The sequence below is a fragment of the Oncorhynchus kisutch genome, linkage group LG11 (assembly GCF_002021735.2).
Source record: "Oncorhynchus kisutch isolate 150728-3 linkage group LG11, Okis_V2, whole genome shotgun sequence".
NCBI classification, from domain to species: domain Eukaryota; kingdom Metazoa; phylum Chordata; class Actinopteri; order Salmoniformes; family Salmonidae; genus Oncorhynchus; species Oncorhynchus kisutch.
In genome coordinates this window covers 40,108,086-40,135,511 of record NC_034184.2, presented here as the reverse complement: position 1 = coordinate 40,135,511, position 27,426 = coordinate 40,108,086, and the positions used below count along the sequence as shown (strand labels likewise).

Genomic DNA, 27,426 nt, shown 5'->3' with positions numbered 1-27,426 from the left:
TGCTAGCACAGACTGGAATATATGTTTTGGGATTCTTACGATGACGTTGAAAAGTACACCATATCAGTCACTGGCTTTATCGATAAGTGCATCGAGGACGTCATTCCCACAGTGACTGTACGTAGATACCCCAAACAGAAGCCATGGATTATAGGCAACATTCACACAGAGTAGAGCTGCCGCTTTCAAGGAGCAGGAATCTAACCCGGAAGCTTATAGGAAATACCGCGATGCACTCCGACGAACCACCAAACAGGCAAAGGACTAAGATCGAATCATACTATACCGGCTCCGACGCTCGTTGGATGTGGCAGGGCTCGCAAACTATTACAAACTACAAAGGGAAGACCAGCCGAGAGCTGCCAAGTGACACGAGCCTACCAGACGAGCTAAATGAATTCTATGCTCGCATCGAGGCAAGTAACACTGAAACTTGCAGGAGAGCATCAGCTGTTCCGGACGACTGTGGGATCACGCTCTCTGCAGCTGATGTGAGTAAGACCTTTAAAACAGGTCAACATTAACAAGGCCACAGGGCCAGACGGATTACCAGAACGTGTACTCCGAGCATGCACTGACCAACTGGCAAGTATCTTCACTGACATTTTCAACCTCTCCCTGGCCGAGTTTGTAAAACCTACATGTTTCAAACAGATCACCATAGTGTTCTTGGGCACAGGGACTAAGGTAACCTGCCTAAATGACTAGCGACCCGTAGCACTCACGTCTGTAGCCATGAAATGCTTTGAAAGGCTGGTCATGGCTCAATACACCACCATTAGACCAGAAACCCTTGACGCACTCCAATTTGCAAACCGCATCAACAGATCCACAGATGATGCAATCTCAATTGCACTCCACACTGCCCTTTCACACCTGGACAAAAGGAACACTTATGTGAGAATGCTGTTCATGGACTACAGTGGTAAGGGTAGGTAACAATATCTGCCATGCTTATCCTCAACACGGGGGCCCCTCAGGGGTGCGTGCTCAGTCCCCTCCTGTACTCCCCGTTCACTCATGACTGCATGGCCAGGCACAACTCCAACACAATCATTAAGTTTGTCGATGACACAACAGTGGTTGGCCTGATCACCGATAACAATGAGACCTGACCGTGTGGTGCAAGAAGAACCACCTCTCCCTTAATGTGATCAAGACAAAAGGAGAGGTCTACTTTTGAACTCAGACACAGATGCTTGTTCTAGGTCTCAAGAAACAAAGAACTCTTCTGTTGAATCTGACAATTTATCTTGATGGTTGTACAGTCCTCGGAGTTACTCTGGACCCTGATCTCTTTTGACCAACATATCAAGACTGTTTCAAGGACAGCTTTATTCCATCTATCTAACATTGCAAAAATCAGAAGCTTTCTGTCCAGAAATTATGCAGAAAATATAATCCATGCTTTTGTCACTTCTAGATTAGACAATTGCAATGCTCTACTTTCCACCTATCCGGATGAAGCACTAAAAAAACTTCAGTTAGTGCTAAACACAGCTGCTAGAATCTTGGCTAGAACCCCAAAAAAAAGATCATATTACTCCAGTGCTAGCCCCCTCTACACTGGCTTCCTGTTAAACTTCTTAAACTTCCCGCTAACGGGATCGATATGACAACAGCCAGTGAAAGTGCAGGGCACCAAATTCAAAACAATAGAAATCCCATAATCAAAATTCCTCAAACATAGAAGCATTTCAAACCATTTTAAATTTGCACTCCTTGTTAATCCCACCACAGTGTCCGATTTCAAATAGGCTTTACGGCGAAAGCAACACAAACGATTGTTAGGTCAGAACCAAGTCACAGAAAAACAGCAATTTTTCCAGCCAAAGAGAGGAGTCACAAAAATCACTAAGAGATACAATTAATCACTAACCTTTGATGATCTTCATCAGATGACACTCATAGGACTTCATGTTACATAATACATGTATGTTTTGTTCGGTAGAGTTCATATTTATATAAAAAATCTCAGTATACATTTGCTCATTGTTCAGTAGTTCCAAAAACATCAGGTGATTTTGCAGAGAGCCACATCAATTTACAGAAATACTCATAATAAATGTTAATCCAAATACAAGTGTTATGCATGGAATTTTAGATACACTTCTCCTTAATGCAACCACTGTCAGATTTCAAAAAACCTTATGGAAAAAGCAAACCATGCAATAATCTGAGTACGGCGCTCAGAGACTGAACAAGCCAAAAATATATCCGCCATATTGTGCAGTCAACAGAAGTCAGAAATAACATTATAAATATTCACTTACCTTTGATGATCGTCATCAGAATGCACTCCCAGGAATCCCAGTTCCACAATAAATGTTTGTTTTGTTTGATAATGTCCATAATTTATGTCCAAACAGCTACTTTTGTTAGAACGTTTTGTAAACAAATCCAAACTCACGAAGGGCGTCCACTAGGAGCAGACGAAATGTCAAAAAGTTCCATTACAGTCCGCAGAAACATGTCAAACGATGTATAGAATCAATCTTTAGGATGTTTTTAACATAAATCATCAATAATGTTCCAACCGGAGAATTCCTTTGTCTTCAGAAATGCAATGGAATGCGAGCTACCTCTCACGTGAACGAGCGTCACGAGCTTGTGGCACTCTGCCAGACCACTGACTCAGAGCCCTTATGAGCCTCTCCTTTACATAAGAAGCATCAAACAAGGTTCTGAAGACTGTTGACAACTAGTGGAAGCCTTAGGAAGTGCAACATGAGCAATATCCCACTGTATCTTCAATAGGGTAGGAGTTGGTCCAACCTCAGATTTCCCACTTCCTGGTTGGATTTTTTCTCAGGTTTTTGTCTGTCATATGAGTTTTGTTATATATGCATATATTAGCAACTGGGACTGAGTAGCAGGCAGTTTCCTCTAGGCACCTTATTCATCAAAGCTACTCAATACTGCCCCCAGCCATAAGAAGTTAAGGCTAGGGCTGATTCCAAGGTTTTACTGCTAACCTACAAAGCATTACATTACATTTCAGATTTGGTCCTGCCGTACATACCTACACATACGCTATGGTAACAGGCCTCCTTACTGTCCCTAGAATTTCTAAGCAAACAGCTAGAGGCAGGGCTTTCTCCTATAGAGCTACATTTTCATGGAATGGTCTGCCTATCGATGTGAAAGACACAGACTCTGTCTCAACCTTTAAGTCTTTATTGAAGACTCATCTCTTCAGTAGGTCCTATGATTGAGTGTAGTCTGGCACAGGAGTGTGAAGGTGAACGGAAAGGCATTGGAGCAACGAACTGCCCTTGGTGTCTCTGCCTGGCCGGTTCCCATCTCTCCACTCGGATTATCTGCCTCAAACCCTATTACAGGGGCTGAGTCACTGGTTTATTGGTGCTCTTCCATTCCATCCCTAGGAGGGGTGTGTCACTTGAGTGGGTTGAGTCAATGACGTGATCTTCCTGTCCTGTTTGGCGCCCCCCCCCACCCCCACGGTTTGTGACGTGGGGGAGATCTTCGTGGACTATACTCAGCCTTGTCTCGTGATTATAGGTTGGTGGTTGAAGATATCCCTCTAGTGGCATGGGGACTGCGCTTTGGCAAAGTGGGTGGGGTTATATCTTGCCTGATTGGCCCTGTCCGGGGGGAACGTCGGACGGGGCCACAGGGTCTCCCTCCTGTCTCAGCCTCCAGTATTTATGCTGCAATAGTTTGTGTGTCGGGGGCTAGGGTCAGTCTGTTAATATCTGGAGTATTTAAATTGTCTTAGCAAGTGTCCTGTGTGAATTTAAGTACGCCCTCTAATTCTTTCTCTCTCACTTTCTCTCTCTTGGAGGACCAGAGGCCTAGGACCATGCCTCAGGACTACCTGGCCTGATGACTCCTTGGTGTCGCCAGTACACCAAGTCGTGATGCTGCTCAAGTTTCAAATGATCTGCCTGTGGCTATGGAACCCTGGCCTGTTCACTGGACGTACTACCTTGTCCCATACATGCTGTTATCAACTCTCTAGAAACAGCAGGTGCGGTAGAGATTCTCTGAATGATCGGCTATGAAAAGCCAACTCACATTTACTCCTGAGGTGCTGACCTGTTGCACCCTCTACAACCACCGTGATCATTATTATTCGACACTGCTGGTCATCTATGAATATTTGAACATCTTGGCCATGTTCTGTTATAATCTCCTCATAGCCTGGTTCCTCTCTAGGTTTCTTCCTAGGTTCTGGCCTTTCTAGGGAGTTTTTCCTAGCCACCGTGCTTCTACACCTGCAATGCTTGCTGTTTGGGGTTTTAGGCTGGGATTCTGTACAGCACTTTGTGACATCAGCTGATGTTAGAAGGGCTTTATAAATACATTTTATTGATTGTGGACTACAGGAAAAGGAGGACTGAGAACTCCCCTTTCTCATGTAGTGAAGCAGGTTGAGAGCTTCAAGTTCTTTGGCGTCCACATCACCATCAAACTAACATGGTCCAAGCACACCAAGATAGTCGTGAAGAAGCCACGACAAAACCTTGTCCCCCTCAGGAAACTGAAAAGATTTGGCATGGGTCCCCAGATCCTCAAAAGGTTCTTCAGCTGCACCATCGAGAGCATCCTGACCGGTTGCATCACCGTCTGATATGGCAGGCAGTGATGCAACCATAAGGCGCTACAGAGGATAGTGCGTATGGCCCATTACATCACTGGGGCCAAGATTCCTGCCATCCAGGACCTCTATACCAGGCGGTGTCAGAGGCCCTAAAATTGTCAAAGACTCCAGCCACCCAAGTCATAGACTGTTCTCTCTGCTGCCACACGGCAAGCAGTACCGGAGAGCCAATTCTAGGTCCAAGAGACTTCTAAACAGCTTCTACCCACAACACATAAGACTGACTACTAAGGGGGTGGGGGGGGTAATTTTCTTAAAACTGCATTTTTGGTTAAGGACTTGTAAGTAAGCATTTCACTGTAAGGTCTGTTGTATTCGGCGCATGTGACAAATAACATTTGATTTGTTTTGAAATTCACAGCTAACACTGATATTTTCTTATCTAGCATTGTCCAAATTCAATATCTTGAAATCCCATTTACCTTCCATGTTGACATTATGGCTGACCCCATTTAGTTGACTGGTCGATTGTTTGGTCGATAAATATGTTTTTAGTTGAGCAGTTGCAAATAAAGTGCCTTCGGAAAGTAATTAGACTCTTTGTTTTGTTACAGCCATTTTGTTAAGTTACAGCCTTATTCTAAAATGGATTCAATCACTAAAAATTCCATTGTAATCTACACACAATATCCCACAATGACAAAGCAAAAACTGTTTGTTTTTCTAAACGTATTAAAAATAAAAAACAGAAATACCTTATTTACCCAAGTATTTGCTATGAGACTCGAAATTGAGCTCGGGTGCATCCTGTTTCTCTTGATCATCCTTCAGAAGTCTCTACAACTTGGAGTCCACCTGTGGTAAATTCAATTGATTGGACATGATTTGGAAAGGCACACACTTGTCGATATAAGTTCCCAAAGTTGACAGTGCATGTCAGAGCAAAAACCAAGCCATAAGAGCGAAGGAATTGTCAGTATAGCTCCGAGACAGGATTGTGTCGACGCACAGATCTGGGGAAGGGTACCAAAACATTTCTGCAGCACTGAAGGTCCCCAAGAACACACTGGCCTCCAAGTTAGGAACCACCAAGACTCTTCCTAGAGCTGGCCGCCCAGCCTTACTGCGCAATTGGGGGAGAAGGGCCTTGGTCAGGGAGGTGACAATAACCCGGTGGTCACTGAAAGCGCTCTAGAATTCCTGTGTGGACATTGTTGTCCTTCTGGAAGGTTCTCCCATATATGCAGCACTCAGCCAGAAGAAGCCACTCCTCAGGAAAAGGCACGACAGCCCGTGTGTTTGCCAAAAAGGCACGTCAAGACTCTCAGACCATGAGAAACAAGATTCTCTGGTCGGATTAAATTAAGATTGAACTCTTTGGCCTGAATGTCAAGCGTCATGTCTGGAGGATTTTTTAAAAACCTTTATTTAACTAGGCAAGTCAGTTAAGAACAAATTCTTACTTCCAATGACGGCCTACACCTGCCAAACCGTGACAACGCAGGGCCAATTGTGCACCGCCCTATGGAACTCCCAATCACGGCCAGTTGTGATACAGCCTGGAATCGAACCAGGGTGTCTGTAGTGCCACCAGGGTGTCTCAGTGCCTCTAGCACTGAGATGCAGTGCCTTTGACCACTGCGCCACGCGGGAGCCCAAACCTGGAACCATCCCTACGGTGAAGCATGGAGGTGGCAGCATCATGCTGTGGCGACACTAGTCAGGATCAAAGGAAAGATGAACTGGGCAAAGTACCGAGAAATCCTTGATGAAAACTTGCTCCAGAGCACTCAGGACCTCAGAATGGGGCGAAGGTTCACCTTCCAACAGGACAATGATCCTAAGCACACAGCCAAGACAACACAGGAGTGGCTTCGGGACAAGACTATGTATATGTTTGAGTGGACCAGCCGGAGCCCGGACTTGAACCCCATCGAACATCTCTGGAGAGACCTGAAAACAGCTATGCAGTGTTCCAACATCATTTCATGAAACTCCAGAGGCAGTTTGGAACTCGGTAGAGAGTGTCAACTGAGGACAGACAATTGTTGCGCGCTGCAGCACACGGTGGTGCCGTTCTGTGAGCTTGCGTGGCCTACCACTTTCTACTTCACAATAACAGCATTTACAGTTGACAGAGGCAGCTCTAGCAGGGCAGAAATTTGACTGACTTGTTGGAAAGGTGCCATCCTATGCTGGTGCCACGTTGAAAGTAACTCATTAAGGCCATTTTACTGCCTGTTTGTCTATGGAGATTGCATGGCTGTGTGCTCGATTTTATACACCTGTCAGCAACAGGTTAGGTTGTAATAGCCCGAATCCACTAATTTGAAGGAGTGTCCACATACTTTTGTATATATAGTGTAGGCCTACCAGATTACTTATTTTCCCTTGCGCAAAATAGCCTACAGCTGTGTGTCTGTCCCGAGCTTATTGGCCCCGGAAACTCTGAGGGTCCAGAATATTTCATACAATGTTGCAAGTTTGCTAGCACGAGCTTCGGGCCAGACGAAGTTAATACAATAGTTGACACAATATTTAAAAGTTCCATGAGTAGCCAATGTGATTTACAGGATATTTATCAGGATATTTTCTACCTTCAACATTTTTATTTGTTGGCTTTATAGGCTATTTTTATATGGCAATAGATGTTCCTTTTAGATTTGAATAATTTAGATATAATTGATTAACCACATAACATTGATTTTGAGATATGAAGACATTATAAAGGAATAAATTAATTGGCATGCAGATCAGTAGAAATTGTACGATAAATTGGCACTCCAACTGGAAAAGGTTGCCGAATGCTGGTGTAGCTGATTACCGGCAACATCAGGAGCATAATGGTAGAATCTGCGAAGGCCAGCAGCAGAGGGCAGCGGGAGGAGAACGGCCGGGATTATTATTTTTTTCTCCTTCTAGTTAGGCTATATTGACCTGTGTCTTCATCTTATGCACAGTGCTTAACGCATCAGACAAGCACAGTAGCCAAACATATGGCTTGCCAAAAATACTTTAAAAAATATACGTTTTAAAATTTCAAACAATCGATTCGTCAGAAGAACAGACAACTTTCTTTTTTTTTTTTACTCGGATACAGCCATAGTTAATACCGTGCTCCCACCCATCCAGGACATCTACTCGAAACAGTGCCTGAGGAAGGCATGCAGCCTCATCAAGGACCCCACACATGCCAGCCACGAGCTGTTCTCTCCCTTACTGTCAGGCAGATGCTATCGGAGCATGAGGTCTGATACCAATAGGCTCAGATACAGTTTCTATCTACAATCCATTAGAGTGCTGAACACTTGAACTGGACTGACCACCTGCTGATTCTCCAAACCTTAGCACCCATGCACACACCCAAACAGATACACCACAACTGCTGCTACCAGAATCTTCATATACTGCTCAATTTATACACTTGGCCCCTTTCCCTAATACATGTGTAAACATTAAACTAGACTATAAATTGTACCTTCCTGTATTATACTTATGCCAACAAACAAAAAAACATATTCCAATGCAATTAACTTTATGGTCGTAGTCTTATCTTGAATTATTTGTTATTGTTGTTGCATTGTCGATAAGGAACCTGCAAGTAAGCATTTTGTTGGACAATCTATACCATGCGTTTCCCGTACATACAGCAGTAAAAGAAAAACTAACTACACTGAACAAATGTTAGTTTATAAGGAAATTTGTCAATTTAAAGAAATAAATTAGGCCCTAAATCAATGGATTTCACATGACTGGGAATAAAGATGTGCATCTGTTGGTCACAGATTCTTTTTAAAAGTAAGGTAGGGGTGGGGCTCATTAAACCAGTCAGTATCTGGTGTGACCACCATTTGCTCCATACAAAGCAATCTCCTTCGCATAGAGTTGATCAGGTTGTTGATTGTTGCCTGTGGAATGTTGTCCCTCTCCTCTTCAAAATGGTTGTGTGAAGTTGATGGATATTGGCGGGAACTGGAAAACGATGTCATACATGTCGATCCAGAGCATCCCAAACACCCTCAATGGGTGACATGTAGGCCATGGAAGAAGTGGGACATTTTCAGTTTCCAGGAATTGTGTACAGATCCTTCTGACATGGGGATGTGCATTATCATGTTGAAACATGAGGTGATGGCGGTGGATGAATGGCACAGCAATGGGCCTCAGGATCTCGTCACGGTATCTCTGTGCATTCAAATTGCGATCGATAAAATGCAATGGTTTTTGATGTCGGTAGCTTATGCCTCCCCATACCATAACCCCACCACGGGGCACTCTGTTAACATGGTCATCAGCAAGTCGCTCACCCAAACAATGCCATACATCCTGCCCGGTACAGTTGAAACAGGAATTCCTCCATGAAGCGCACACTTCTCCAGCGTGCCAGTGTCCATCAAAGGTGAGAATTTGCCCACTGTAGTCGGTTACGACACTAAACTGAAGTCAGGTCAACACCCTGGTGAGGATGACAAGCACACAGATGAGCTTCCCTGAAAAGGCTTCTGACAGTTTATGCAGAAATTCTTCGGTTGTGCCAACAGTTTCATCAGCTGCACCTGGTCTCAGACGATCCCGCAGGTGAAGAAGCCGGATGTGGAGACCATAGGATGGCGTAGTTACACTTGGTCTGCGGTTGTGAGGCCGGTTGGACGTACTGCCAAATTCTCTAAAATGATGTTGGCGGCGGCTTATGGTAGAGAAATTAACATTGAATTATCTGGCAACAGGTCTGATGGATATTCCTGCAGTCAGCATGCCAATTGCACGCTCCATCAAAACATGTGGCAAAACTGCATATTTTAGAGTGGCCTTTTACTGTTCCCAGCACAAGGTGCACCTGTGTAATGATCATGCTGTTTAATCAGCTTCTTGATATGCCACACGTCAGGTGGATGGATTATCTTGGCAATGGCGAAATATTCACTAACAGGGATGTAAACAAATTTGTTCCCCAAATTGAGAGAATCTTTTATTTCAGCTCATGAAACATGGGACCAACACTTTACATGGTGCATTTATATTTTCGTTCAGTGTTTATCAACATTTTTAGCTAAACGTGGACCCTAAACAGCTTCTACCCCCAAGCCATATGACTTCTAAACAAGACTGCTAAATAGCTAATCAAACAGCTACCCGGACTACCTGCATTGATCCTTTTTTGCACTGACTATGCACACACACTGGGCTCTACCCACACACGCACTATATACACCCACACACACATGCATACTGACACCACACACACCATACGCTGCTGCTACTGTCTATTATCTATCCTGTTGCCTAGTCACTTTAACCCACCTATATGTACATGGCTACCTCAATTACCTCGTACCCCTGCACATCAACTCAGTGTATAGCCAGGTTATTTTGACTCGTTATTGATATTATTCATTGTGTATTTATTCCTTGTCACTATTTCTACTTTTGGTAACACCTTATTTGGATAGTCCATGCTCTACAGATGAACTATCTACTAACCCTTATCCTAACCCTAAAAACTTAACCCTTACCCTAAACCTACTCTTAGCAAGCAGTTGGTCATACTATCTGTTGATAAGCATCTGTAGAACATCTACAGATAGAAAATCTGGACTATTAAAAAAAGTATATATCTTATCTTTAACTCTGCATCGTTGGAAAGGGACCCATAAGTAAGCATTTCACAGTTAGTCTACACCTGATGTTTTCAAAGCACGTGATGAATCAAATTTGATTTGAACTGCCTTGGTTGCCCAATAAAGATCTGCAAAACTCAGTTTAATAGTCCTGGTGTGATCGGTGAGGATTAACGTCTATTTTGGGAGGACTGGATAAAATGCAGCCAGACAGATGTTTCAGGCAATAATCCTAAAATGACTGTATGAGGGTTGCTAGGTGAGAGGAAATGATAAGCAGAGGTGACCAGTAAAATGCAACAATCTGATGGAATAACCAAACACATTGTGATTCTCTTAAATAATGTATGAAAACTACATTACTGAGCAAAGCAGACTGAAAATCCTTCCACTACCTAGTCTACATTCTTTGTAAAGGTATCAGTCTCAAAATGAGAAGAGGCATATGTGTGGAAAACATGCCAATGGCCCATGTGGTGAAAATAACAGCAATGATTTATGTTATGAAAATGGACTCAACACCACCTGTGTAACCCCCCCACTGCTCAATGCCCTAACAGGATCAGGGAGCACATGTGTCATCATAAACTGGTCGTGTGTGTGCTAAAGACAGTAGCATAGCATTTTCTACTACTTCACTCAAAATAGAACTGAAATCACATGCATGCTCCTTAAATTATTACTGTACTCTGAGACAAATGTACTTCATTGTTATGCCCGGTGCCCTAGCAACAGTGAAATCTAAAGATGTTAGATAGAAATCTTGAAAACATTGAGCTGAAACAGATTGCAATTCATATTTATCCTATCACTTTAGCAAGTAAAGAAAACTGGTCAGGTGTCTTGTAAAAAAAAATATCAACATTTCGAGCAAAAGGAATCGATGAAGTTATTCATTATCAGGATGTCATGAACAACATTATCAGGATGTCTAGCACAATTACGAATAACCGATGGTTATGGATGAAGACCGTAATGAAAATAACAGCCATAACCATTTAGAATTTTTGTTTCCGATTTTCTTTTGTGCAATGAGCAGCTGACTGAAGACGGGACGGCCAGGCATTCGTGCAGTTTTGTCAGTTTCTGCGGTAACATGGACTGTTAACAACGTGATAAAACTGTTGGTCCTTGCTACAACAAGCAAGCTGTTGCCTTAAGGTTAGGCATAAGGTTAGCAGTGTGGTTATGGTTAGGTTTTAAATCACATTTTAATAGATCAATTGTAGAAATGGGCAGAATTCAGCCATAAATTTTGGACATTGTTGCTATGGAAGCTAATGATGACCAGCGGGGTTGGAGCAAAGGATTTGTCGGTTGCCTAGGCAACTGTTGCAGCTGCAACACACATTGCCCATACAGTCAGGAGCGGAGGAGAGGAGAAAACATACATACATACATACATACATTTTTGTGGATGGCCCATTACTGTCATCCAAAATCCCATGACAGTCACAGCCCTACCCTGACATAGGGTGACCACATATCCCGGATTGTGCAGGAAAGTCCTGCATTTTGGCCCTTTGTCCAACAACCAAACAATTGTGTCCCACATTTTATCAAAAAATTAACTAATTTACAGAAAAGGTAAATTTATCACGCATTTCACTCAGACTTCCTCTTCAATCGAGGAAAATAGGCATTCCAACCTGTACCTTTTGCAATCACGTTGCGCTTTTGACGAGATAGATCATAAGGATGTGGTGCTGGTGATGTTAAATAATTCTCCAATCGTTGTTGAGATCTGATATTATGCACAGCGCAGGATGAGACATTGGTTGAGATAGGACATTGGCCTATCACATTTCTCAAATCCTTTCGGGCTGAATTCCATCTAAATTTTGAGAAAATTGGACAGTTAAGTACTTACAAAAAGCGTGCTTTTAACAAAGAGCTACAGAAGTATGTAAATCGCCGTATTAGACTGAAACATAAGGTAAATTTCAAACTAGTGCGGTTTGCTCATTCAACATATTTGCTTCTACTTCACTCAACCCCATTTTTTGTCTCACTTCCTAACGGTTTTACATTCCCTGAAACCAACCAGAAAATGTTCTTTGGCCACATATTCCACATTTTCAGAAAACAGCTACACGTGGTCTCGTTTTCTGCATCACCAAATTTGGCATGAGGCAAGAGTAGGCTAGGTGCGCTTTAGTTAAACGGGATGTGTGTGTGTTGGGGGGTGCTGGCCCCTCAAAATTATTAATGTAGGCTACACTGTCCCGCAAAATCCTGTTCTCCCTCATTTGGGTATTTTAAATGTGGTCACCCCAAGCTGAGCACCACTAAAACACACACTTATACAAGGGTATGCAATATGTTGTTCTATTGACAGAGGTTGGACATAAGGGGAGATTGGTGGGCGAGGGCATGGCCATTTGTCCTGTATGAAGTACAGGCTGTAGTAGTAGTAGTAGTAGTAGTAGTAGTACAGGCTGTAGTAGTACTTCTAGCTTCATTGTTTTATAAACCTCTTTTTCTCCCTCTCTGAGATCCAATAGAACAGCTAAATAACAATGACAGCTCAATCAATGAAGTGTCTGAAGTCCCAGGTTATCCAGAGTGGAGCAGAGAGGAGAAGAGGGTCCATTAAAAAGTGGCTACCTACATGTAAAACTGTGCTGTGTCCAGCTGTGTCCCTCCCTCAGCATGTAGAGTCAAAGAGCTCAAAGAGAGAGCGATAGAGGTTAGACGTAACAGTGAAGGAATAACAGATGTCTGGAGAGCAATTACGTAACAAACAACCCAGCTGACAGTGGATAAGTGAGAGGTGGGGGTTGTTTGATGCCGTAATGGCTCCAACGCCATGAGGCTTCACCCATTACGGATGGTCCAGGACATCTCAAACTAAAATCATTTCTGAATTTCACACAGGACATACGAGTCATATTGTAGAGTCAATCCAACAACCACCCAAATTCATGACAATTAAAAAGGAATTACGCACGGTAAGCCCAAGCTTACAAAAAATGATTCCAATCTGGTCTGTCCTGTCCACTCTCAGATTAGGATGGGAACAGGGTGAATGGTTTAGTGCATTTTACTCTGATCTGATCCACCAAGTGATTGGCCCCTTACCTGGCAGAACAGATCAACGTAAATAGTCCGGGTGGCCATTTTGATTAATTGTTCAGCAGTCTTATGGTCTTGGGGGTAGAAGCTGTTAAGGAGACTTTTGGTCCTAGACCAAAGATTTTTGAGGATCTGGGGACCCATGCCCTCTTTACAACTGTCTTGGTGTGTTTGGACCATGATCGTTTGTTGGTGATGTGGACACCAAGGAACTTAAAACTCTCGACCTGCTCCGATTAAGCCCCGGCGATGTTAATGGGCACCTGTTCGGCCCTCCTTTTCCTTCAGTCCACGATCAACTCCTTTGTGTTGCTCACATTGAGGGAGAAGTTCTCGTCTCTGACCTCCTTCCTATAGGCTGGCTCATCGTTGTCGGTGATCAGGCCTACCACTGTGTGTCGTCAGCAAACTTAATGATGGTGTTGAAGTCGTGCTTGGCCACGCAGTCGTGGGTGAACAGGGAGTACAGTAGGGGTGCATGCTTAGTCCCCTGAGTGGGCCCAGTGTTGAGGATCAGTGTGGCAGATGTGTTGTTGCCTACCTTTGCCACCTGGGGACAGCCCATCAGGAAATCCAGGATCCAGTTGCAGAGGGAGGTCCCAAGGTCCTTCGCTTAGGTGATGAGCTTTGTACTGTAGTCAATGAACAGCATTTTCAGAAAGGTGTTCCTTTTGTCCAGATGGGAAAAGGCAGTGTGGAGTGAGATTGAGATTGCATCATCTGTGGATCAGTTGGGGCGGAATGCGAATTGGAGTGGGTCTAGGGTTTCCGGCATGATGGTGTTGATGTGAGCAATTACTAGCCTTTCAAAGCACTTCATGACTAGCGACGTGACTGCTATGGGCAGTAATCACTTAGGCAGGTTACCTTCGCTTTCTTGGGCACAGGGACTATGGTGGTCTGTTTGAAAGATGTAGGTATTACAGACTCGGTCAGGGAGAGTTTGAAAATGTCAATGAAGACACTTGCCAGTTGGTCTGCGCATGCTTTGAGTACACATCCTGGTAAACTGGCCCAGAGTTCTGCCATCTGTGACATTCAGCAAATCCTAATGTCCACTGCTCTGTCCTCAAAGGCTGTTTTATATTACATCACCTCAGAACCCTAGCTTGCTCAGTCAGTCCTTATCATGGGCACCTCAGACACATGCACCCTTTTAGGCAACTCCTCCAGATTGGTGCATTTAGTCTACAATTAATAGTTAGCTCCCACACATGAGCCGAAACAGATCTTTCACAAGAAGTGGCTATGCCATGCCAATAGGTGTCTGTGGCAACAGAGGAACATTAAAATAGTTACATTTAGTTGTTGTTCTCACAAAACAACCAAACCATTGTTTGCCTGCTCTGCAGCCCACACAGTACATAGTGGATAAAAGGAAAGTGACAAAATGAACAGACACAAGACAGCATTTCATTGCTTTTCAAGTGAAACAATGTGCCTACTCACATTCTCTGGCATTTAAACAGCAATAATTACCTGATTAATCTCACCTAATTAGTTAAGTGTAAACTAAATTAATGAGAAAAGCTGGTTTTGTAGGGACTATCTGCTGCATTACAGTGTTAAAAATGTTTATCAAATAAAACATGTAAAAATCAACCGCCAGGGACCTCCCAAGTGGCACAGTAGTCTAAGGCACTGCATCGCAGTGCTTGAGGCGTCACTACAGACCCAGGTTTGATCCCAGGCTGTGTCACAATTGACAAAGGCTGTGTCACAATTGACCCAGCGTCATCCAGGTTAAGGGAGGGTTTGACCGGCTAGGATTTCCTTGTCCCATCGTGCTCTAGCGACTCATTGCGGGCCGGGCGCCTGCAAGCTGACTTCGGTCACCAGCTGGCCAGTGTTTCCTCCAACACATTGGTGCGGCTGGCTTCCGGGTTAAGCGAGCAGTGTGTCAAAAAGCAGTGCGGCTCGGCAGGGTTGTGTTTCGGGGGACGCATGACTGTCAACCTTCGCTTCTCCCGAGTCTGCAGGGGAGTTGCAGTGATGGGACAAGAATGTAATTACCAATTGGATATCACAAGATTGGTGAGAAAAAGGGCAAAAAAATATTTTTCAACATTTTTAAAGCAACAGCCAGGTAGAACAATGATAAACATGATTTGAAATGGAGCAGAACATACGACATCGATCACCACATTCTTTTGGAGAGATTGGAAACCCAAATTGGTCTACACGGACAAGTTCTGGCCTGGTTTAGATCTTATCTGTCGGAAAGATATCAGTTTGTCTCTGTGAATGGTTTGTCCTCTGACAAATCAACTGTAAATTTCGGTGTTCCTCAAGGTTCCGTTTTAGGACCACTATTGTTTTCACTATATATTTTACCTCTTGGGGATGTTATTCGAAAACATAATGTAAACTTTCACTGCTATGCGGATGACACACAGCTGTACATTTCAATGAAACATGGTGAAGCCCCAAAATTGCCCTCGCTAGAAGCATGTGTTTCAGACATAAGGAAGTGGATGGCTGCAAACTTTCTACTATTAAACTCGGACAAAACAGAGATGCTTGTTCTAGGTCCCAAGAAACAAAGAGATCTTCTGTTGAATCTGACAATTAATCTTAATGGTTGTACAGTCGTCTCAAATAAAACTGTGAAGGACCTCGGCGTTACTCTGGACCCTGATCTCTCTTTTGAAGAACATATCAAGACCATTTCAAGGACAGCTTTTTTCCATCTACGTAACATTGCAAAAATCAGAAACTTTCTGTCCAAAAATTATGCAGAAAAATGTATCCATGCTTTTGTCACTTCTAGGTTAGACTACTGCAATGCTCTACTTTCCGGCTACCCGGATAAAGCAGTAAATAAACTTCAGTTAGTGCTAAATACAGCTGCTAGAATCCTGACTAGAACCAAAATATTTGATCATATTACTCAAGTGCTAGCCTCTCTACACTGGCTTCCTGTCAAAGCAAGGGCTGATTTCAAGGTTTTACTGCTAACCTACAAAGCATTACATGGGCTTGCTCCTACCTATCTCTCTGATTTGGTCCTGCCGTACATACCTACACGTATGCTACGGTCACAAGACGCATGCCTCCTAATTGTCCCTAGAATTTCTAAGCAAACAGCTGGAGGCAGGGCTTTCTCCTATAGAGCTCCATTTTTATGGAACGGTCTGCCTACCCATGTCAGAGACGCAAACTCGGTCTCAACCTTTAAGTCTTTACTGGAGACTCATCTCTTCAGTGGGTCATATGATTGAGTGTAGTCTGGCCCAGGAGTGGGAAGGTGAACGGAAAGGCTCTGGAGCAACGAACCGCCCTTGCTGTCTCTGCCTGGCCGGTCCCCCTCTTTCCACTGGGATTCTCTGCCTCTAACCCTATTACAGGGGCTGAGTCACTGGCTTACTGGGGCTCTCTCATGCCGTCCCTGGAAGGGGTGCGTCACCTGAGTGGGTTGATTCACTGATGTGGTCATCCTGTCTGGGTTGGCGCCCCCCCTTGGGTTGTGCCATGGCGGAGATCTTTGTGGGCTATACTCAGCCTTGTCTCAGGATGGTAAGTTGGTGGTTGAAGATATCCCTCTAGTGGTGTGGGAGCTGTGCTTTGGCAAAGTGGGTGGGGTTATATCCTTCCTGTTTGGCCCTGTCCGGGGGTGTCCTCGGATGGGGCCACAGTGTCTCCTGACCCCTCCTGTCTCAGCCTCTAGTATTTATGCTGCAGTAGTTTGTGTCGGGGGGCTAGGGTCAGTTTGTTATATCTGGAGTACTTCTCCTGTCCTATTCGGTGTCCTGTGTGAATCTAAGTGTGCGTTCTCTAATTCTCTCCTTCTCTCTTTCTTTCTCTCTCTCGGAGGACCTGAGCCCTAGGACCATGCCCCAGGACTACCTGACATGATGACTCCTTGCTGTCCCCAGTCCACCTGACCGTGCTGCTGCTCCAGTTTCAACTGTTCTGCCTTATTATTATTATTCGACCATGCTGGTCATTTATGAACATTTGAACATCTTGGCCATGTTCTGTTATAATCTCCACCCGGCACAGCCAGAAGAGGACTGGCCACCCCAAATAGCCTGGTTCCTCTCTAGTTTTCTTCCTAGGTTTTGGCCTTTCTAGGGAGTTTTTCCTAGCCACCGTGCTTCTACACCTGCATTGCTTGCTGTTTGGGGTTTTAGGCTGGGTTTCTGTACAGCACTTTGAAATATCAGCTGATGTATAAAAATACATTTGATTTGATGATTACACTAGTTTATTACACAACCCTATAATCACAACTACGCATTCTGAAAAAGGGCAATTCCACAGTAACACAGTGATGCAGAGACACCTTTTTTAACTTTAAAATGTATGCCAAACAAAAACCAATGATTGCAAAATTAAGCAAACCATACAACTCCATGCAAAATTAAGCAAACCATACAACTCCATGCACAAGGCCAACTTTTAACAATTTCCACTGAATTTCACTAAAAAACACATTTCCTTGAAGATAGTGCTGAGCAATTAGTGCTTTTTGAGGCCGGTTCAGTTTTGGTTGGATTTTCTTTTTTTAAATGATCAGGCTTTTCGACTTCAATCATTTGAGTTGAATGCTGTAACACAGAATAAAACCATTAATAGAATTCCCATGACGCTAGTGACTGCCCATTACTGCTTATCACTTATTAGCTTTTTATTCACATTACTTATATATTTTCAGTTGTGTATATTACATGCGTTTTATTTGATGACTATTATTTTATTCCAAGTCATCATCTCATCTCTATAGAGCTGCTGCCTATGCTTTCTGACAAAAAAGTACATTTTGTAGTTCTTCAAAGTAAATAAGGCATACTTTTATGACTGCTGAATAACAATGATGAATCACTTAAAATCATGTATTTTCAGGTAGAGATATCTCACGAAGGAACAGCTGCTCTCTATATTTATTTTATTTAACTAGGCAAGTCGGCTAAGAACAAATTCTTATTTACAATGACGGCCTACCCTGGCCAAACCCTAACCCGGATGACGCTGGGCCAAATTGTGCGCTGCCCTATATCCCCTCACGATCTTGCATTCTTCTGCCTCTTTTGTAGCAGGCATAAAATAAGCACAGACCGGACAAGTAGAAGTGGAATGGATCATGGTAATTGTTAGGGTTGGGCGATATGGCCAAAATCTCATATTCCGATATTGGTCATCTCATATCCCGATAACGATACATATCACGATATAGCACATTTTCTGTAAATTCAATGAATAAATAGTTTATATAAGATGACCACATGTAAAGGCCTGTACATATCAATGATGTTGCTCTTGATGCGGGCGATTCCCTGATCCACCTCTACGCAGATGACACCATTCTATATACTTCCGGCCCTTCCATGGACACTGTGCTATCTAACCTCCAAACGAGCTTCAATGCCATACAACACTCCTTCCGTGGCCTCCAACTGCTCTTAAACGCTAGTAAAACCAAATGCATGCTTTTCAACCGTTCGCTGCCTGCACCCGCATGCCCGACTAGCATCATCACCCTGGATGGTTCCGACCTAGAATATGTGGACATCTATAAGTACCTAGGTGTCTGGCTAGACTGTAAACTCTCCTTCCAGACTCATATCAAACATCTCCAAACGAAAATCAAATCTAGAGTCAGCTTTCTATTCCGCAACAAAGCCTCCTTCACTCACGCCGCCAAACTTACCCTAGTAAAACTGACTATCCTACCGATCCTCGACTTCGGCGATGTCATCTACAAAATAGCTTCCAATACTCTACTCAGCAAACTGGATGCAGTTTATCACAGTGCCATCTGTTTTGTTACTAAAGCACCTTATACCACCCACCACTGCAACCTGTATGCTCTAGTCGGTTGGCCCTCGCTACATATTCGTCGCCAGACCCACTGGCTCCAGGTCATCTACAAGTCCATGCTAGGTAAAGCTCCGCCTTATCTCAGTTCACTGGTCACGATGGCAACGCCCACCCGTAGCACACGCTCCAGCAGGTGTATCTCACTGATCATCCCTAAAGCCAACACCTCATTTGGCCGCCTTTCATTCCAGTTCTCTGCTGCCTGTGACTGGAACGAATTGCAAAAATCGCTGAAGTTGGAGACTTTTATCTCCCTCACCAACTTCAAACATCTGCTATCTGAGCAGCTAACTGATAGCTGCAGCTGTACATAGTCCATCGGTAAATAGCCCACCCAATTTACCTACCTTAGCCCCATACTGTTTATATTTATTTACTTTTCTGCTCTTTTACACACCAGTATCTCTACCTGTACATGACCATCTGATCATTTATCACTCCAGTGTTAATCTGCAAAATTGTAATTATTCGCCTACCTCCTCATGCTTCTTGCACACAATGTATATAGACTCTTTTTTTTCTTTTTTACTGTGTTATTGACTTGTTAATTGTTTACTCCATGTGTAACTCTGTGTTGTCTGTTCACACTGCTATGCTTTATCTTGGCCAGGTCGCAGTTGTAAATGAGAACTTGTTCTCAACTAGTCTACCTGGTTAAATAAAGGTGAAATAAAATAAATAAAGAAACATTTCTTATTACATTTTGAATTATACTCAACAAATAAAAGGTACTTACTCATATTTGATTATTTCTCCTTTTATTTAGAACCTTTGTACAAATTTTCAGTTAAGCATGTAACAAAATAAAAAAAGGTAAATAGAAAATACTTCAACTATAGTTGCAAACTAAATAAATATAGGCCTAAAATAGATGTATTTTGGGGGGCTTGCCTGTTATTTTGGCATTAATACTTGTCACATATTAATTTGCATTTGGTACCTTGGGTCAACTGTTATCACCAACTCAAGAAACTCCCGTTTCTCGACCATGTAAATTGGGGCCATGTCTGGACAGATGTAAGTTGTAACGGCAGCTGTTCTCTTCTTCCATCTTCGGGATTCATTGGCATATGGTGCGCCGCGGGCAAAAACCTCTTGCAACGTCTGAGTCAGGGGTTTGTTTTGAGGACTCGACTGTACTTTTTTGGATCTCATCCGTAGACTCTCTCCATACTATTTCACATGATTCTGGCGTAGGTGGTAAAGAGGTTAGTCGTGTTTGAGCTTGTTGTCAGAACTCTGGCCTGCGGCATATTTTGCAGAGGACGTTTTTCTGGTCTGTGTCAGACTTTTCATACCAAAACCTAGGGCTGGGCAATAAATCAATAATTAATTGAGGTAATTACTTCCCTCAATATTGATATAAAAACGTTTAGATTCATTTTCGATAATGTCGATATAGAATAATTAGGTACAGCAGTCAATTTGACCTCTGACGCAGCAGGAACGTGAGGAGAAGCGACAATATGCACGTGGAGAGGTATACACCCACTAAAAACCACTTAGCACCTCATGTGATGGAGTAACCACTATTAACCACAAAAAATGATTGATGTAAGCAAAAACAGTGGCAGTGATAGCCATGGAGAAGGAGCAGCTTCCAACGAAGAAATTGATTTTAAAAAAAGGGTTAAACTGTTTCAGTAATTTGGAAGTGGTTTGGCTTTTTGAAGTCCGACAAAGAGCAGAGCAACATTCGGTGCAAATTTTGCCGTAGACAGGTGGCCACAAAGTCTGGTAATACGACAAACCTTATTCAACATCTGAAGCAAAGTCACTGTTTGGAACATGCAGGAAGTTTTGAGTTTGCGCCACGGTATTGATAAACGCAACCTCAAGCACCAGCCAATCTAGGGATGTTTGCCCGAAGCAGTCAACACTGACAGCGTTTATGCCCTACAAGCAAACATTGAAAAGACAAAGACATCATAAATGCTATTATGCATTGCTATTATGCATTTTTACCTTGTCAGCTCAGGTATTCGATCTAGCAACCTTTCGGTTACTGGCCCAACGCTCTGCCTAGTGGTTTGTTCAGGCATTAGGCATTCTTGAGTCTGAAGCAGATATGCACCTTTTAAACATTATTTGATTAATATCGTGATAACTTTAGTTATAGAATGAAAAAAATATATAGATAGTGATAATTTATTTGCCATATCGCCCAGCCCTACCCAAACCACATCCATGCGACTGAAGTAGCCCCTCTTTTAGGTACGAGCTCCGAGCTCCGTGTCTCCGTGCTCTGTGTCACGTTCACGCTCCTCCATGTGTTTGTGTTGCAAATTTCAAGAACACAAAGCATCGTCCAATTGACGAAAAATATTGCCGTAAAGAACGTGATTTACGACAACGGAATAATTACCATGTTCTATGCGCTAAACTACGTAGAATATTGGCCTGTTGTTAACTACAACTCCCTACTACATCCCAGTTCAGACAGGACCTGATTTATCTCTAGAGAAACTGTGCAATGTGCACGTTGAGCTCACAAAAAAAAAACTAATAAAGCGGAATTCAAATAATAAACAATGTTGGTCAACTAATTGATTAAAAATAAATAACCAAAATTTCCGGTAATCGCTCAGCACTACTTGAAAAACATTTCAAATGCAAAGTTTCTCAGATTTTTCACTTTAAAATGTCAAACAAAAACGAATTACTGCAAAGTTCAACAAACCATATAAAATAAAATAAAAACACGTGCTTGCAGAGCAGTGCAGATGCAAAGATTGGTAACAGAATGACGGTTTATGCTGTTGGTACCGTCATTCTGTTACCGAACTGTGCATCCCTCTGTTAGCGTGGATTTGCCCCCAAAAAAACTCACATGCAAAGACCACATCTTGAAATAAATCATATTAGGCTAATAGCAAACTAAAAAAGTGATTTTGGCATGCTACATTCTAGTGAATCTCCAACGCACCTGCAGACAACCTACCCAGGATGTGAAGTGCATTTCACTTCAAAGGATAGAACAGGCAACAAGATAACATTTTGCTGGAATACTGCTATTCTAACAATCCAAGCAAAGGAATGAGACAGGAATAATGTTAATCACGCTGTACAGGAGACTGAATGTATATAGGTTTTACATTCCAATGCAGCTATCGCTGCAGTTCCAGCACAACAGTGTGACCCTTCCAAACATAACACAGAGGAGCCAGCTGCATGGGACAGTGTTCCATGTAATTGGGGCCACCAATTCTGAGCCCAGAGTGCTGTCACAGCATTTATGATAAGCTGACAGAGCCACTAGAAGCATTTAGAAGAAGATCAACCATAGCAAATTATAGGTGATAGGCTAAGGCCTACCTTTTCAGCATAATTCAATCGATTAGTTTTCCGCAACTTGAAAAGGCATCGATTTATTCTACATTAAGGCCTAGTCACGTTGAAAAGGTAACGCTTAACATTAAATTGCTCTTATACCTGAGAAGTTACAGTAGTGGTACAGTGTAACAACATTACGGTAACAAAATAGCCTAATTTAGTAAGGCAGTATATCATCAGTTAAACCTACATTTAGGCTATGTGACATACATTTATAGAAAATCAGAAAACTTCCAGGCCTAGCTTAGTCTAAATTGTTTACCTATGAGAGTGCAAACAAATACAAGAGTGAAGGGGAACACTTCCAGTAAAAATTACCTATAAAGGGGGAGCCTGAAAAAAGTGACAGAGATTAATAAATAGGAGGAGCTGAAAGGATGCTGCACGTGCATTCATGTTTCTAACAGGGAAATACTAGAAAACTTTTGTCTTTCAGTTTTACACAAGTGTTGGCTAAATATTTAACTGTCACTACTTCACACCAGGTTGTGATTATTTAAAAACATTCTGAATGTAGTGACAGAAAGCACTCCTCTGTCTAAAAAGGATGAACCCTATCCTTTCATAGGTCTGCAACCATGATGTCCCTCAATGGCTTTCTTTGCAACAGGTGCCATCCCATGTCTCAAGACCTTAAACTAACACACTGTGTGCATACTGAAAGTGGGTATGTCCTGGCTGACAGTTGAAAAAACATCAAGACAGCATGTTTTGTTGTCATTAAACCTTTCAGTAACATGGTGGTCCATTTTTAACCAAAACATTTTTCTAAAAAGGTGGCAGTAGGCTAAAAGGCCTAAGCAGAGCCTTAAACTGAGTTAAATAGAAGGCTCTGGGCCTATGTATTATCACCAACTTGGAGTCCAAATATGCATCTTACAGATCTTGGTAACTATAGAAATAGAAGTAAGGCTGTTGAGGGCCACTTTCCATGGTCCTTAGGGTTAGCTTGAAATATTGATACAGATTTTTGACCATCTCTCGGCAGGCCTACTGACTTGCATAGACCTAAACAAATATAAAACTGTAGTTTCTGAACAAGTTTTACCTGATTTTGTAATTTGGCAAGGTGTGTTTCTTCTTGATGACTCTTTTCAACTGGTTGACAATGATTGAGGTAAGCTGAGGCAAGGGCCTTCCCTCGAACTGTGACTTCACCTCAAAGTCTATCAATGGGTCCTCGAGGAACGTGAAGGACCAGTGCGTAAAAGGCACGCGAGTGAACTGCAGCTTCAGTCTTCCAACCACACGCGTCATCTTTACGAACAGGTAGGCTGACTTCCCAAAAACAAGGTCTACATCAATTGCTAGATGGAATCCCCCATTATATTCTAGGTCCACCTCGAAATTGAGTTCCTCGGGCATGCCGTCTTCATTTAAACGCACTGGATTAATAAGTTTGGCCGTTTTAAAAACGGGCAAAGAATTACCCAGGGAGATATCCCTGAGACTGAGTCCCTCCAACAGCCGACCAGCTGTCTTGGTTTGTAATAGCTCCTCGAACTCCACCTTGATCTTTTTGGTCAGCCAGTGCCTAACGACAGGAGTGTCGCGGAGTTCTCTGAATAGGAACAAAAAGATAGCGTTTAGAAAATTGCACGTCTCCGGTTTGGAGGTGTGGAGTGGCTCGCTTTGACAATGCGGTGGAGGTTGTTGTTTAGGGCTACTGCTTGTGACAGCTGCTTCCTGTTGCCTGGGAGAGATGGCCTCTTGCTGTTTGGATGCAGCAGAAGCTGCGATATCTTGTTGTTGACCTGATTCGGCATGTTGGTTATTGAAGTAATCCTTCAAGGCGGGATCAGGCACTGCTTTGACATATTGCACTGTCCCGGTTTTTGGCTCGGGGCTTCTCCAGTAAAGCAGTAAGAACTGTAATACCAACGTAATGAGTGCGCCAGATAATGCGGAAATTACTATCAAGTAAATCATTTCGAGCAGTTGCCTCTTCCCGTTTCCGCGTTATAAAACAATCATATTCCGACGTTTAACCGTAATAACAAAGCAAGTTCCACCTGGTTGCTCACAAACATGCCATATTAGCTGCCTTTTTCTTGGGGTTCAAGCTCTTCAGCTGATTGGGCGAACGTATTACGTGGTTGTGCGTAATGACGGATTTAGAAAAGTGTACACTACCATACCAAAGATTATGGATATTTTGCCGCCTTCGTGTGCTAGTCGGAACTAAACTCAAATTTCCGACTCGCTAACTGGTTCAAATGTGGCACTTGTATGACTACAACTAGTTAGCAAATCTGAAATGTCAGAGTTTGACTAGCACTTGAACGCGGCAATACTTGTCTCTCCGCCCTAACACAAAGCTGCACGGAGCGCTCCCTATTCCTCTCTTTGGATTGGTGGATACACTCATTATTTGAGTTGTTAACATCAACCACCTGAATTAAATATATGCTACGCTACTAGCCTTATGTCATGAATATGTATAGCCATCTCGAGACAACTCCGATATAAACGTTTTTTTTCTAAATTGCCGGGATATCACGTATCCTACTTATCAGTACACTCGTAACAATCTAAGCATGACAAAACTTATATTCGATCAAATAAACCTCATAAATAAATAAACTAAACAACGTCGCCTGCTGGATAAGAAAGATTTCTGGAAAAATTCTGCCTCTCACTTAGCCTTTTCCGAAATGACCATAAACACCAACCGAGCCCAGGGAAACTTTTGGTGCATTCAATGCCATGTTCAAAACAACTGGGATCTCGGAAATCTCCGACTTCTGACTTTAGCACATTCAAAACAACTGGGAACTCTGAAAAAAAACGAGCTCCGACCGGGAACAATTGATTTGAATGGTCATCCAACGCGGAACTCCAACTCGGGAACTCAAACCACTTTCCAGAGCTCTGACTTTCCGACCTGAAGATCACTGAGGTCATGATTTGACCTCCATTTTTTTTTAAACATTTATTTTTTAAGAATGTAGTCCTCTTTGTGGCATTTTGTGAATGCTTTATTTTATACTGATGCACTATACGTTTTTGTGCTTGTGGATTAGAGGTCAACCGATTAATCGGAATGGCCGATTAATTAGGGCTGGTTTCAAGTTTTTCATAATGAATAGGAAATCGGTATTTTTGGGTGCGTATTTGCCGATTTTAATTTAAAACCTGGTAACCTACCTACCAGGTTTTACTTCATTTCAAACTCAAGTTTGTACTATGCTATAAACTGTCTCCATACAACACCACTGAATAATTTTCTACTTTGAAACCACCGTAGTCCAGTTTTGGCCATGGCAGGCAGTGATTAGCCAATTTGGGCCATATTGCCCCACCCCAGAGACGATAACACGCACTGCCTTGTCAGAGAGTCTCATTCTTATTTTATTCAGCCACTGCTGTTTATCGAAGCCACCATTCTTATCATCTGAAAATTCATCTTTACTTTTTTAATCCAAATGGCTCAATTTCAGATACCCTACGCCTTCGACCGAGCGACAAAGACATTTTTTTAAACATTTTAGATTCCTTTGACATCTGTCCGTTTAGAAGCCTGAGTCAGTTAGCTTTCTAGCCACTGCTAACGGTCCTTCTAGCTAGCTAGCTAACGCGTCACGTCTGCAGGAGACAAGATTCTGAGGTAATTATTTTATAATCGCCTTCCCAATCACACTCAAACAGTGTTCTTAAGCTTTGAGTGAGGGTACCAGATGGATTCCTTTAGATTTCTGTTTTTTAACTGTTTATTTCTCCTCAGACGGAGGTGTCGTCACCTGCCGGGATAAAACAGTGCGTCGAGTTCATGTCAGGGAGGGACTTTCACGGAGAGTGCGCCCAATGCCTCGGACCACGTTGAGGTGGATGTAACGGACCCCTTCTTCTGTATCCACTGCTCCGGGCTTCCTCTGCCTTCTCTCCGCCATCGAGTGGACCTGGTCTCTATCTCTCCACCACCCAGCTCCTCCCGTATAGCTCCGCGAGAACTTATGGAAGAGCGGCCAAGGTGCGGCTCTCCAATACTGGACTCTGCCTCTGCCCTTCCCCAAACTGCTGGTTCTTTCGAGGACACAGAACATCGGGAGCTGAGAGACGTCCATGCCAGCCTGTAGGATACCACAAAAAGGTGGTAAAATAATCAAATAAAAAGATGCCTCTCTGAGGATGCATAACGACTAGTTAGTGGGAAGAACGTTTTTTGTATGCTGTAGCATTGAGATTTCCCTTCACTGGAACTAAGGGAGTGGCAGGTAGCCTAGTGGTTAAAGCTTTGGACTTGTAACCGAAAGGTTGCAAGATCGAATTCCTCAGCTGACAAGGTAAAAATCTGTTGTTCTGGTCCTGAACAAGGTAGTGACGTCTTTAAAAATAAGAATTTGTTCTTAACTGACTTGCCTAGTTAAATAAAAAGGTTTTTAAAAAACGGGCCTAGCCCGAACCATGAAAAACAGCTCCAGACCATTATTTCTCCTCCACCAAAATGTACAGTTGGCACTATGCATTCGGGCAGGTAGTGTTCTCCTGGCATCTGCCAAAACCCGATTAGTCTGCTGGACTACCAGATGGTGAAATGTGATTCATCACTCCGGAGAACACATTTCCACTGCTCCAATGTCCAATGGTGGCGAGCTTTCCACCACTCCAGCCGATGCTTGGCATTGTGCATGGTGATCTCAGGCTTGTGCGCGGCTGCTTGACCATGGAAAGCCATTTCATTAAGCTCCCGATGAACAGCGCTTGTGCTGACATTGCTTCCAGAGGCAGTTTGGAACTCGGTAGTGACACAATAACAGCACTTACAGTTGACCTGGCCACTCCAAGCAGGGCAGAAATTTGACAAGCTGACTTGTTGTAAATGTTGGAATCCGATAACGGTGCCACGTTGAAAGTCACTGAGCTCTTCAGTACGGTCCATTTTACTGCCAACATTTGTCTATGGAGATTGCATGGCTGCTCCCTGCTCAATTTAATACATCCGTTCCGCTCTGAGGAAGAGGTGTGTCTTTACACCCTGTCCGTGCGCTCTCGGAAAAGCAGCCTGCGCCGCGCTGA

The 27,426-nt window shown here is 43.1% G+C and overlaps 1 protein-coding gene across 1 annotated transcript in view; it reads right to left on the bottom strand.

Annotated features, from left to right (window-relative positions):
- Window positions 1–24,665, bottom strand: part of LOC109899693 (PDZ domain-containing protein 8-like) — a 64,577-nt gene extending 39,912 nt beyond the window's left edge. Inside the window, exon 1 of the mRNA XM_020495136.2 lies at window positions 23,459–24,665. Coding sequence (XP_020350725.1) covers window positions 23,459–24,339 — 881 coding nt within the window. The 5' untranslated portion in view covers window positions 24,340–24,665. The remainder of the gene's footprint in view (window positions 1–23,458) is intronic.
- Between the last annotated feature and the right edge of the window lie 2,761 nt (window positions 24,666–27,426).